Source organism: Ambystoma mexicanum, chromosome 9 (genome assembly GCF_040938575.1).
Source record: "Ambystoma mexicanum isolate Mex_15411 chromosome 9, UKY_AmexF1_1, whole genome shotgun sequence".
Taxonomy (NCBI): Eukaryota; Metazoa; Chordata; class Amphibia; order Caudata; family Ambystomatidae; genus Ambystoma; species Ambystoma mexicanum.
The window spans coordinates 247768217-247783061 of NC_090931.1; the positions used below are offsets into that span (position 1 = coordinate 247768217).

General features: G+C 44.1%; 1 protein-coding gene across 1 annotated transcript in view; it reads right to left on the reverse strand.

The window, feature by feature from the left end:
- LOC138487920 (zinc finger protein 37A-like) overlaps positions 1–14845 on the reverse strand; it is a 291426-nt gene that overhangs the window by 211846 nt on the left and 64735 nt on the right. Inside the window, exon 2 of the mRNA XM_069614546.1 lies at positions 3855–3975. Within this exon, the coding sequence (XP_069470647.1) occupies positions 3855–3975 (121 nt within the window). The remainder of the gene's footprint in view (positions 1–3854; positions 3976–14845) is intronic.

Genomic DNA, 14845 nt, shown 5'->3' on the forward strand with positions numbered 1-14845 from the left:
TTACATGCACTATTTGGGATACGCCATGAACTATCCATATCCTCAGAAGGGTTAATTCTAAAAGGACATAGAATTGTGCTGCCACTATCACTACACGAGCGAGGAGTCCAGTTGGCACATGAAGGACACCACGGCGTTGTCAGAACTTTGCCATACCTAAAGTCTCTAATCTGGCTACCCCATATGCAACAGAAAGTATTGGCCCTTGTAGAAACCTGTAGCGCCTGTCGTTCTTCTCGTCGTCTAGGACCGCCAGAACCTATGGAATATTCACCACGAAGCACTCGTAGGTGGGGAGTCTATCAGCATTGACTTTTGCACTGTCGCTAATGAAGCCTACATGTTAGTGGCAATTGATGAGCACAGCAGGTATCCCGAAATAGAACTGGTCTATTCTACAGAAGCAGAAGAAGTCACAACAGCCCTAGAAAAAATGTTTGCTACACCTGGTATCCCATCAACGATTTGAAGCGTCAATGGTCCACTGTTTACAAGTAAAGAATTTCACCACTTTGTTGAAGAAACAGGAATACTCCATCATCATATAACACCATATTGGCCTCAAGCAAATGGAGATGTGGAACGATTCATGGCGTCTATCAACAAAACCATCCGAATTGCAAAGGACAAGGGCCGTAGATGGCTTCCTGAACTTTACAGATTTCTACGCACGTACCGTTTTACACCACACTCCTCTACACATGTTAGTCCAGCAGACTTAATGTTTCAAGTCCCCATTCAAGGAGTGCTACTTCTGAACCACTCTTGGAAACCGACCCAAGTTAACTGGGATGACAGTGAGTCGAGGAGACGCAAGAGAAGATCTATCCAGGAGAGCAATGACCAGCAAAATACAAGTTGGTGACACAGTATTCGTGAAAACTCGAAATCGGAAAGGAAAAATGTCACTGCCATATGAATCAGAACCTTGGACAGTAACTCAAAGAAAACACGGCCTAGTGTCAGCCACGCAAGGGCGAGAGTCAGTGTCAAGGAATGCCTCCCATTTTCAAAGAATACCACCAACACTGTGGGAAGAAGGAAAAAGAAGAAACAGTGTAAGTGAAGATCAACCAACACGGACCAACAACTCTCAAGAAGGGCAAAGTGAAGAGACAGACTTTAGATCTCCAGATGGCCTGATGAAAGAAGAAGAGCATGAAGACACGCCTCACACTCCCCCACGGGAGAGGAGTGAGAGATACACATTAAGGAGACAACCACTACCGTCGACAAGGCTAAAAGACTATGTTCTTAATAGTGTACACACAAGGTCACGGTGGTAATTGAGGAAGAACACACAGAAGACAACAGAGATTGAAGGACTATGCTAGTATATTATGAATGCCCATAGTTCATACCTAAGTTTTAAAGTTTGAACAGTTTCTTGAAAGTTATATTGATTTTTAAGTATTTTGTTTAGATACTAAAACATCATTTATGGTTGATTATTTATCATAAAGTTGATGAGGAATGTGATGTCCACGTGACCACGGTCACGTGCACATCTGAAATAAAGAATACGCGGAGCTGGCTAAAAGGCAGTTTCCGGTCTAACATCACAGGCAGTGTCTGTGTTTTTCTTTTCCTCCTGTGAAGCTACGTGCGTCACAGAAATAGGCCGGGCCTATTTTGAACGCACACAGCAGTGGGCATACATCACCAAGAAAGTGTGCAGGCTTTGTTTTGGCAGTGAGGGTGATGAGGGTGTCCGTGTCGACAGGGTATAAGGTGTCCCATGTGTTGGAATGCTTGGGAGAGGAGGTGCGAGTGGTTGATCTGAGGGGAGGGCTGTCCTGGTGTGCATTTTGCAGTTGAAGTAGTTAATGAGCGAGTTACATACTGCAGTGGGTGGGGGTGTGGATGGTGGTTTAGAGTGGGACTGGACGATATTGAATTGTTTCTGGTTATGACTGGTGGCAGACTAGATTTTTTGGAGGTAATGGACAGCCTTGGCATAGTGTATGACTGTTTTTGTATTTGTTGCAGCAGTGTCTGAGGGGTGTCCTGTTGAGAGGCAGGGGTTATTTTGCCAGGCTCTTTGTAGGCACCTGTCTTTCTGCTTGATAGAGAGGAAAGAACTGTTGAACCCTGACGTTTTTAAAATTTGAGGGGTGCAATTTTGTCGAGTGCCTGTGTGATGATGGTGTTGAATTGGTTCAGTAGGATGGAGGAATGTGCAGGGAGGGGGGAGTGGTATGAATGGTGCTAGGGCTATGTCTGTAATGTGTTTGGTTTGTTTGACTGTGGAGTGAAGGGGATATGTGGCAGGTGGTGGCCTTTTGTGTAGTTGTGTGAGTGTGAAGGGGACAGCAACATGGTCAGACCACGATAACCAGATTCGATTTGGTATGGAAACATGATCTTCTGCTTGCGATGAAAGGTTCCAGGGAGTTGCCAGCAAAGTGTGTGAGATAGGTGATGAGTTGTGTGAGGTCATGAGGGGCAAGTGGACAAGGATAGTCTTTAGTATCGGATTGGTGTCTAGAAGGGAACTACCAGGGTTGAAGTCACCAAACTGGATGTTGTTGCAGGGGGGAGGTGTGGTTGACAGTAGGCAAATCAGTCCAGTCAGTGTGGAAGTTGGGATTGTGTGTTGAGGGGTGATAAATGAGGTGAATAAAGGTGGAGTGTGGGTTAAAAGGAGGGGAGAAGTGAGAGTGCTTCAAAGGATGTGTAGGGAGTGGGATTACTTAATGAAAGTGTGTCTTTAAATATGATGACAACTCCACCACCTTGTTTGTGTGGGCAGTCTCTGTGGTGGATGAATATACTGCAGGGGAAGCAGGTCAGGGATACTAGGTGTATGGCGCGGTTTGAGACATGTTTCTATAAGGAAGAGTATATCATGAGTATATAATGAATGTGTGTCCATTAATTTAATGTGTGTGAGCAGGTGTAGCGTGGCAGTTGAGAAGAATGTAGGTGTATGCAATTAGTTGTTTTAGTGATGTGTTGGAGTTTGGTTTGGATGTTTGTTTGCTTTATGCAAGGCTTTTTTGTGATATCCAGAAGCTAACAGAGAAGGAAATAGAGAAAGATATAGCAGCAGCCCCTAGCTCTGTCCTCACTTTGCTCTGGATGCCCGGGCAAATGGACACCCAAACGACAGTGCTTACATACCCAAAGTAACCTGGAAGTGCTTCAACAGGAAACAGATATAAAAAGGAAACAGGGAATCAGTCATCTTTTGCTCCTTAAAGTTGCTGAATAAGGATCACAGGACAAAGCTAAGGAGATGGAGGGAGGGCTGCGAAGTGGGCTTCACGCTGCAAAATGGCACCCATTACAGGGGGCATGGTTTAAATATAATCCTACCTTCAGCCCTTAACTGGACACCCCAGGACAGGAGTCCTCTAAGAGACTTGCTCCATACAATGTGTCACAGGGTCCCATGAGCAGCTTGTAGATCGACCCTGAATACTTCTTGTAGGTCCCCTGACCTCGGCAGACAGCCTCAGGCAGATGGAATGAGTGCATCTGGTGGTGTTGTGAAGAGCTCCATGTTGCTCTCAGTCCCTTGTTGATACAAAATGTATCACATCATTCATCAGGTGTGTACACTAATCTTAGCACAAGTTCCTAGTGAGCTTTTTGTTAATGTAATTTTCATCCATCTTCATCTATATGAGCATTGCACTGAGTTCCAACGAGACAGAAATTACTGAAATACACCCTTTTTGGACATGGGTCAATTGTCTACCCCTGCCATAAATGCAGGTATAGTTTATAGTGAGTCAATTATTTTGGATAGATGAAAGACATCAGATAAGTGCACATTCGGATCATTCTGAAAATGGATGCCAAACATTTTACACAGCATATAAAATAGCTACACTTCAGAGTAACTTTACCTAAGGAGATCAAAGCTTGGTGAATTTCCTTCATCACTTTCCTGTAAAGTTCCTTCTGCCATTCTTGCAAAAGCTCCCACTCCTCTTCGGAGAAATAGGCAGACTCATCCTGAAAAGCATCCTGTAATAATATAAAACATACATTCATCTATGGCATTTAGTGGCATTTCATTTATAAAATCTTATTTCCCCCAAAAAATATATATCACAACAAATCTTGATCGAATTTGGGTTGTAACGTGTAACTCATAATAAGAAGCCACCAGTCTGTCATAAAGATAGGGGCATTGCCATTTACCCAATATGTTAACTTTTTGAGAATGCCGAGGCCCACACTTTAAGAAAACGTTCTTGCTAAAAGGGAAGCGAGTGTCTCTTCTGCACCTATGCCAGAGCCATTATCGACACCCCCAACATAGCCCCAGTCATTCTAGGAAGTCTTACTATGGAAGGGATCCCAAAAAGAACTGTCAGAGGATCAAGTTGCATGCCAATTCCACCAATATCCTTGATCCAACTAAGGATCTCTCCCCAATATAGTTGGGTCCATCGGCAGCACCACCACATATGATAAAAGTCTGATTTATCTGCACTGCCACCGGACGCAACCACAGGACAAGCCAAACATTTTAGCCAAAATACTCGAAACTCTATGCCATCAATAAAAGACCCAGAAAGGGAGAGCAATGGCGTGAGTAGGTGCCTCCCCCTTAAATATTGAGAAAAAGATTTCACCCCATAGTTCCTCAGAGATGCCCTTCCTAAATGTCTCTTCCGCATCCTCATTAAGTTAGCAGCAGCATTCGCCAGCTCATACATTTGACACCTGTATAACTTCAAGACAATACCCTTCCTAGTACTGTGCTGCGTCCCTAACTTTTCTAACTCTACAAGTTCCCTGTCTTCCTTGCCATGCCCTCTGATGTGCCTTCCCTTTCATATGGATGTAAGGGATCAATTGCCCTTTTCTTCAGCCCAACATTTCCTTGAGCTCTAGAATTGACTTAAACACCTCTGCTCTGAACAACTGGCCAACGGATTCAAGCCCCGCACCCATTTCGGCCTTATCCTTACCAAAGATTCCATATTGAAGTCAAATAGGAGGACCATGATGAAAGCCTAACCACCATGGCCCTTATGATCCATGACTCGCACACGACCAAAAAGATTGTATGGTCATGAAGCGTACTAGGCAGAGCGCCCTCTTTGGCACCCATAAATAATCCCTTAACCTAAGGAGAGCAGGTCCAGTGCTCCTCAAGAGGAATCCAACACCAAGAAGCATCTGCCTATGGAAAATCTGCCAAAATACACAACTTCTCCAGCTAAAATAGCTTCAATATCTAAGGAGAACCACCCCCTTCTCTTTCAGTAAGGTGAGGACCCTCAGCCCCATCAGAGCTGTATGTCACAACAAAATAAAATAAGATACGGCCCCTTCAATGTCCCTAAATATAGCTCTGGAACTATAACCTGAAGCATCATAAATAAAAACATAAGGCAGGGCAAAATAGTCATCTTAATGGACATCATCATTCAAACCCAAGAAAAGGACAATATGTCTCACTTAACCAGGTCTCCTTTCAGTACCTCCCAAAGGGGGAATTGTTAACTACATTCAGCTGCAACACCTCCATCAGAATCAACACCCCCAGATTTGCCCACTACCATCCTCAAGCTGCTCTCTCCCTGAGGCATCAGTTTTCTAGCATCTTTTTCCCTAATGGAAATATTAGTGACTTAGAGCAACTGATCTTGAATCCTACCACTCTTCCATATGGAGTAATCCCAGCCAGTACTTCTTTCAGAGACATCCTGGGGTTGGTCAAATGTACAAGTATTTCATCAGCAAATGGGGACAGCCTACAAACTGTAGGCACACACTTGAACCCCTCTAGCACACTGTCTCACTCTCATAGTATACACTACAGGCTTCACCACAAGAGAAAACAGAAATGGCGATGGAGAGCAGTCCAGTCATTCCTTTAATCACTTTTTGAATTTCCTCCTTGGAAATATGGGACACCATAAATCAAGCTTACTCGTTATGGAGACTTGCATGACGTTACCCCCTCAACTGCATATAAGGTGGTATAGAAGGATACAAATCGGGTCCTAATTGAAGCTATGTCCCATTTAACCTCACTACTCTCATCCTGCATCCCGGACCAACTTGTCAATGTTCCCGGCATTGCAATCTACTAAACAATGGACTACCTGCTTTTTCGCTCTTTTTGTAATACCTCTGCTGGAGGAATTTAAGGCTCCCCTCCATTTCACTGAAAAGGAGTTATTCCAACTCACTCTGTAGTGCCTTGCTGATTTTCTTACGTTTATGAGATTCCTCCTCACCCTCGGCAAGGAGCAGAGGGAGTACTCCTTTAATCGTTACCTTCAAAATAGTTTCTAATGTCCTCAGCTGTCTCCTTCATCCTCATGTAATCCAGCAATAAATGGTAATTGCAGATCCACCTCCCATGAAGCTTTTCCGTAGGCCAGCTGTTCGGCATCATCACCACCATAGTGTGGTTCGACAATGGCATACTATAGACTGCCATACCTGCAATCTGATACAAAGTGTTGGAACCCAAAAAGAAATGGTCAGTCCGAGAATAAGAATTGTAGGCAGCTGAGTAGTGGAGAAACCTCCATCCCTCTGGTGTATCACCCTCTGGTGTATCACACATCCTTGCCTCCATTACCACTGCCCGAAACATGGCTCAGGCCCGCCCCTGAGACTCATCCCAACCCTTTCACATGGAGCCCAAGCGATAATGGGCATTGGTCATAACATATTGAAATCAATAGAGTAATTCAGCTACTCCTCCATAAATTGTTCAAGTAAAGGCCTTGTTTTTTCCCAGAACTGGGCCTGTGCAAATTCACACAATAGAATGATACTAAAATCATCGCACCTGCCAGATGGACGCCCTTGACAAAAAAGGAATCTCCCTGCTTGGAGCACAAAATGAAATAATGAAATCCTGCTTTCACCAAGATCTCCAAAACTCTTTTCTTACTAGGTCCATGTATACATGATCACTCCCGGCGCTCCTCAGGTGGTACTTCCTGTTCATGGGATAATGCATCTCCTGCACACCCAGTAGTTTAAGTCCTGCTCTCTTGAAGTCCATCCTGAGGATGGAGCGTTTAGCATGACTGCTAAGGCCCCTGACATTTATAGCAAGAAGTCACACATCCCCCAAACTAGTCATCCTACACCCTTGGTAATTCTCACGTAGGTTTCAGGGGGAGTGCACATCACCCCTAGCACAGCCTCAGAGAGCTTGAGATACCCGCTGGAAATCAACCTACTTATGCATGCTGTGCCTAGGTGACAAAGTCCAAAACACTACAGCAGTAAGCAAAAGTACAAAAATAAGGTAATCCGCTGAAGAATAACAAGGGAGTTTTGAAAGTAATATGTCATGAGTCAAACAATTCAAGGGACATTTGAAATGAGGTAGGGACATGGCTCACAAAATCTACTTGCCCACTCACATTGATGAGATCTTTTAAAGGACAAGTACCGTACGCATGGTACTCAACCTTTCTGGTAAGTATGGGGATGTTTGAAACATTTATTTGACATTTATTGCAAACAAATCTTGTTGTTTGCAGTAATTTGCAAATAAAGGTTTCACTGTGCAGGACTGGCCTATGGTTGGCAGCATTGCACCAAATATAAAGTGTGCTTATGATGACATGCACCATTTTACAGAAAGCTGTGGGGGGACCCCTAATTACCTTAATCCAAAGCGGGCCCACCACCTGAGGAACGAGTGCATGTTTTGTACATAAAGCAAGTTTATTGTACAATCATCCGGGGAGCAGTTAGATGGTGCTGCAGAACCAAACTAACCCAACTCTCAATGAACCTCATCAGTTGATACATTATATACAATCTTACAAAAGTTAAAACAATCCCAGATACATTATTACAATCCACCACCACACATAATTTGTGAAAACATACACAAAAAAGTTCAAACATTCGGCATTTCTTCCCGTTTCATTGGCCATTTACAATCTTTACTATCATGTTCACATCATAGTCTTAGGACACCCCTGCTTGGGATTCTTTCATGGTAGGTTGCGGCATCATGGCATAATAAAACAATCACATACAAAAGTAATTACTAGTAACAACTGGCCTGAGGCCTTTAACCTTAAGTGTGATTGCACATAGTCAGCATGGATACTATAGTGATATGAGGAAAATGTGGGCAAACAGGTTTGCTTTGAACTAGTGATTGCCACCTCATCCGCCCTGGTTTACTGTCCCCAATGACATTCTAATTTATACGACTACCACTTCAGCATGTATGGCCTCTAGTTCCACCCTCAGAAAACAACGGAGTACCGGACACCATGGCCTCAGGCATCATCTCACTCCGTCTTTATATCTGGCCCAAGTAAATGGCCAAACCTGTCTACACGACTTCAATGCAATGTGAAATATTACAACTGTTCCTTAGGGAACTACTAAGCCATAAACCGGTATCCTGTTTGGTGGCTGGCCCTCTGCTCGATTACTCATTATTTATCTGTCAACCATGAAGCCTGCAAAACTACAACTTACCAGTAACCTAAAATGCATTGTGCAAACTACCAGCTACAAAGCCCGAATAAATTCACTAAACCCCACTACTTGCAGATTTATAAATCCCCTTTATACATTTCCCAGTGTGTACATCTGTTTAATAAATATGATCTCTTCATTACAATGAGTTCTCCAGTATAGGATCTTTCTTCGCATGCAGGTTTAAAAATACTGTGTCTCTGTTTCTGCATACTTCAGAGCACCTCATGTTTGATTCGTGTTCATGTTACATTTGGCGGTTTTAACATAGTATCTTTCTGCGCACATGCAAGTCTAATATGCAGGGTTAACAAATGGGGGGAGCTGGGAGCTATTTCGCTTTTCGCTCCTGCTTTTAGCATAGCAGAGTCTGGTTAGCTTGAAATCAACAGCTACAAGGAGCTACTTTTGGCTCCACAGGCCACTGTTGCCTTACAATCATGCATATGTGACATTATTAGCATTTTCAAATACTCAAAGTAAAACCATTAAGGCACATCTAGTACACATTTAAACATGAATCATACACAATGGACAAGTTACAGTGTAAATCTACTGTGCAGGTAAGATTTGGGGTCCCCTGGGTACTCGCTACTGGTACTCCAGTGGTAGCTCCTGCCTACTGGTTGATGTCTGACACCCAGGAGCTGGTTTTAACTCCTGGTCATTGAATCTTAATTTCGAACCCTGAATATGTATCAGTTGTAAACAAAAAGTAACACTAAAGTAACAAATCCCATCCATAATTAACTACGCTGGATCTGAATACATATGAAATTGTAACATCACGCTCAGTTTGCCACACCCCCAGTCATCAATATGCAACATGAACCCCTCTTACTCGTGGGGACTTCTCCTGACACCCCAACATTCCCCCCTTTAGTTATAACTTTAACTAACAAATCATTATTATCTACTTGAGGACCAATTCTACAATCATCTCTCACACCAGTCCCAATATGAGCATATTCCTCCGCTGAACAATCCCAACTCGTCCCCTCACCGTGTCTAATATACCGACTGCTCTACGCTATCATCACAACTTGGTGGAGAACACAAAACATCTTAATTCTGAGCACCCATATGAGATGAAGTGGTAGTGGTCCTAGCCTTGCACAGGGTCACAGTCATCATGGTAGCTACTTTCGGCAGAACAACGTCATAAGAGCATTTGACAAGAACAGAAAATAATAAGAAAAAAGACAAAAATAGGGAAAAAGATCTTCACAGCGAGGTTCATCCAAGAAAGTACCCGAGAGAAAAGAGAATCTAAACACGAATCATTTGTAACTCCTGCCTCATTTTTCATGATTACTCTGAGTTTATGCAAGGCAGTGATAGCTTGTGTTAGGCAACCATTCTCTGTGTCATTGGGAGGCACAAATGTGCAGCAAGTACTGAAGGATGTAACGATTCTGCAAAGTCATTAGTCTCAGTGCCCGTAACTCATCCTTGATGGCACTAAACGCTGACCCGTACGTGTTGACAAACAATAAAATTTAATATCTGGTCATCTGGAGCCACTTGGCATTCGCCGAGGTTTGGATGCCAGGTGCGAGAAGAGAAGTGAAAAAAGTTTGGTACAGCCGGTACTGATCAGAAATGCCCATTAACTCTGGTTAGTTGCAATAGTTCCTGATTGCCATCGTCAAACAAGGTCATTGATTTGTCCATTTAAGATGATGAAGGGGATGCAAGGGGGACAGGAGACAAAGGGGGCACAGATGTAGCTTTGTCCATTGGATGGGCAAGGATCGGTGCTCCTCAGGGATGATGAGGACTGGCACGTGGAGTGTAGAAAAAATGCACACACCTCGCTAGGCTGGAGGTATGCATTCAATCCCCAGATCCAAATATTTTCCAGAATGGCAGCCGTACCTCCAGCCAGGTCAGCGATGTGAAGTGTGCGGCTGCAGTTCCCATTTGTGCCAATGTGCTATTGCCCTTAAAACACAGCCACGTCAGATGCCGCAAGTAACTTCTCCACACATTCCCACATTCTTGGTTTATTCATGCCACCCCTTCTTCTGAGAATTCCTTCATTTCTTTGCAACTCTTCACCCCTTGCTCCCATCGATTTTTAGAAAAAATAGCCCCTTCTAGATTCATTCGGGCTCTTTGGATACACAATATATATTTTTCAGCACTTTAGAATCGGCAACTGAACAGTCTTCCTCGATAGGTATGATTGATGCCATTACTGATTGTCTTTTAAACTGCCCTTGGACCCTGTACAATGTCAGGTGTACTAGGCATAGTGCATCTGCTACCTCTACTTCATTTGGGATAAACACCCTAAGGACACCAGAAGCATGGGGGATGAAGGAGCAGATGTAGCAATAGCCTACTGATCTCTCTCTCCCAACTTTCCTCATTTGACTATACGAGACATTATCGACTGTGAAACCATGTGCATTTGTTGTGGGATCCAATTCATCATCCCCATCATTTATAAAAAAATATTAACATTTATTTTTTCTCTTAATAATACATCTTCAATTTCCCTAAAACTAGATGAATTTGAACCTTCTACATTTACACTCATTGGCCCTCATTACAACTCTGGCGGTAGCTGTGCTGTTAAAAACGGCACGGCAACCGCCGGAGTTGCATTTTTTCAGGCACCCGTGAATGGGAAAGAACCGGGTCATGCTGAGTTAGGTGGACACGGTAATTGGCCATTTTCAGGTGCCGGAATCAAGGGCCTAACCATCCCCATTCTGCCCCATAGGGCTGAATGGGGATGGGGACGTCGGATGCACCCGTACATTCAGGGTTGTGCCAGTGCATTTGACGTGGGTGAAACGGTTCCCGCGAGCAGAGCCCGTAGTAGGGCGGTCCGGGAAGTATTGTACCGGCATGCTTACCGGTACCGTACTTCCCAGACCGTCATGCTCGTAATGAGGGCCATTGTCATCTTCACACATGACAAGAAAACCAGAAAAACCAAATAAACACTCATTTTAACACACACTATAAATTAGATTTTTTTCTCTTTTTCTAAACAGAGAAATTCAAGACCCAGATCTTTGTTCGCACCACCCTTTTCACTGGAATGAACGACGGGTCCTTAAGGCATACTTAACTTTATGCCTGCTCCTGTGCAGGTGGAGGGGTGGTGGTATCCCTTCAGGTTATCACTGAGGTGGATCCATTTCTTATTGCCCTCCACATTCACAGCAGTCAAAGTTGCGCAGATACACGGTAAGGCCCATGGAAACTCTGCTCATTCCAATAACGAATGAAAGTACAAATAAAGATCCAGTCTCCCAGGAGCAGCTGTGGTTAGCGTTGATCGTCAGTTTCCTTGTCGTTTTCTCCTGTAGTCTGTTGGTGAGAATACACAACCTGTGAAGATGTAATCTAAACACTCTTCGTAAAGCCTAAAGATACTCCCTAAACACCATGCCTAGGACCTCTGTGGTCTTGTGTGCAGCTGATGCCATGAGTGCAGGTGAGAGGGGTGCGTGTATCCTACGCCCCTTCACGATTTCATGGGGGCTCAAATGATGGTCTTTTCCTGGCTGATTTCTCAAATAAAACAGTGCAACGGGAAGACAGTAATACCAAGACATTTTAAACTCAGTGCAAACTTTTGCTAACCAGACAGTAAGGACCCCATTGAGCCTCTCCACAATTCCTTTGGCCTACGGGTGGTACACCGAGCCCAAACTGTACATGATTCCCAAAAGCGAAGTCATTTCTGCGATCAAGGCTTTAAAAAAGTGGGTTCCATTGTCGGATTTTAACCCCTTAAGTGCTATGGACGAGCATGCTCGACCTTTTTTAACAGACTTGCATAAAGCTCAGCAGTGAAGCAGTTATGACCTCACAAATTCCCCACCACAGAAATACCTTTCTCACCAGAAATCGTGTGGCTGATTCAGCATCAAGATTTACGTAGGGACCAACCTCAAGCCACCTGGAGAATGGACAAGCAATCACAATTAAGTGTAGATAGTTGTTGCACCTCGTGATCATATCCACAAAGTTTATATGGAGCTCCCTGAATGGCCCAGAGGGCCTAGGCAAGACTTCCCTTACTGACCTCATGGTATTTCCGGGATTGAACTCTTTGCACACTACACAATTTCCAACAAATCTACTTACCTGTTCCTGGAGGTTTGGAATAAACCATTCCTCCTGGAGCTCTGCTGCAATTTGTCACCGAGAAGTGTGCAAAGGGTAATGTAATTGCTCCAGAGTCAAAAGAAGCAGCTCTACAGGCATTAACACCTTTTCCATCACCTCCTGTCTCCACAGCAAATCTGTGGGTGAGAAAACACATCCTCCCAACTTCCAGAGCTCCTGTTATTCCCTAGGGGCTTACCCCTGCATCTCTATGACCTGAAGCACAAAGACAGCGGTGTATGGGGCTGGCAACTGTACCGGCATTTTCTAGGAACCTGTAAACATTAAATACTCTGCTTTCTTCACCTCCTTGTCTTCGGAATCATTCCCGAGAGCTATTGGATTAGTACGGTTAACTAGCCCTATCTCTGCAGGCAAAATTAACGCTTAAATTAGTGGAGAGAGTAGTGCAGCATGATGGACAGGGGTTCTATCAGACCTCCTAAACCCTCTTCTCTGCCACCTCCGTAACCCTGAATGTACAGTTCAGGTGACGTGCACAGAGTCCGAATAAATAGTGACTGGCTTCCCCTTACTCATTTTCTAGTGCCTCTATAAGTGTCAATAGTTCTGCTGCTTGCGCAGAGTAATGCAAAGGCAATCATCTCTTCAGTCTGTCCCGGTATTCCCCATCCACAAGGCCCACTACAGCTGCACGCGTATGCCCTTCAGCCGTGTCCTAATTGATGGTTGAGGACACATCAAAATAAAGTACCTCACCTCCCTCCAGGGCATCCTTTTTAACATTCATCGTCTCTTCCTTGTCTCCCTCATAAGTGGCACAATCATGAACAATGTCCTCAGGTTTCACTGGTTCAGCTACAAATGTTGCAGGATTGACTAAGTAACACTGCATGAGATTTTTTAACATGTTGAAATAAAAAATTGCCACACTTTTGGCCCACATCTCCTGAATAAACTGGATATCTAATTTGATCAAATAACCTTGCATCTTGAAACACTTTGGGTTGTCAACGTCAATTTGGATTTTTTCAAAATTGCAAAGACTGAATGCTCCAAGTACAATGTCACGGGGTAACCCATAGTAATGGGTGAAGACTTTTGAATCGCAAAAGTCGCTGCCACTAAAGCTTGCTCACAAGGGAACTGTTCTTACATCACTGGGTCTAGGAGTCCGCTATAGTACGCCAGAGGTTTGTGGCCTAACAATGTCTGCTGGGTCAGGACCATTGTCATCACCTGTCCGTTCGAATGAGAAAAGAAAGGTTTTCTTGTAATTCGGGGTCACCAATACCGGAGCATTACTGATCGCCGCTTTGAGACCGTGAAAACAAGTTTCCATTTCCTCTGACCACTCTATCAGACCTTTCACCTTCTGCGCTTCCTTGAGTCCCTACAGTAAGGGCCTCACGTAACTAGAGTAGTCAAAGATCCATGATCTACAATAGTTATAGAGCCCCAAACACTCACTGTGACTGGCTGAGGCGTATTTTGAACTGCGGTTGCTCTCTCTGGCATTACCTTTCTTCCTGCTGGTGATTTTACTTGCCCCAAATGTACTACCTCTGTCTAGCAGTACTGCAATTTTTCTTTGTACACCTCCTCTGCAAGCAGTTTGAGGAGCGTTATTGAGTCTCCTTGATATTGCTCCTCTGAAGTGCTATGGACTAATAGATCGTCCACATACCGAACAGTACTGGACACATGTTAATTCTGCAGATCCATCTGAACCACCCTATTAAAGACCTATGTCTATGCCTGTCCGGGCCTGGCTGGTCTGAATGCCCCTTCCTTGTTCCAGCTGCGCAGCACATCCCGATGAACACACCTGGTCTTAGGGGATTTACTGTGCTCCCTCGTGCCTTGCACACCTTAACTACTGCCTCTCCTGCTGGTTATCTCGCGAGTAGGCAGCTCTTTCTGACGTTCAAACTACTGTGACTTTTCCTCTGCAGCCACCTTGTTTATATGTGTGTGCGCCTTGCCTTACCATTCACATTTGGGTGTGTTTTCATCTGCAGCCACCTTGTTATATATGTTTGTGTGCCTTGCCTTATCATTCGTATTTTGGCGTGTTTTCATCTGCAGCCACTTTGTTGGATGTACATAATGTGCCTTCGCCTCCACACCCTCTCCTCCCATTTGTCTCTTGCACTTATTACTCTCTGTCTTACCCTACACTCCCCTCCGCTCTCTACTTCATTCATGTTTAGCTCTTGCATTATTGTAACGACCGTCAGACACGTGCAATATTTTTTGTCTTATGTTGTTAGTTTGTAGTCCTCATGTCCTATGTTGTACCACCAAAACGCATTGC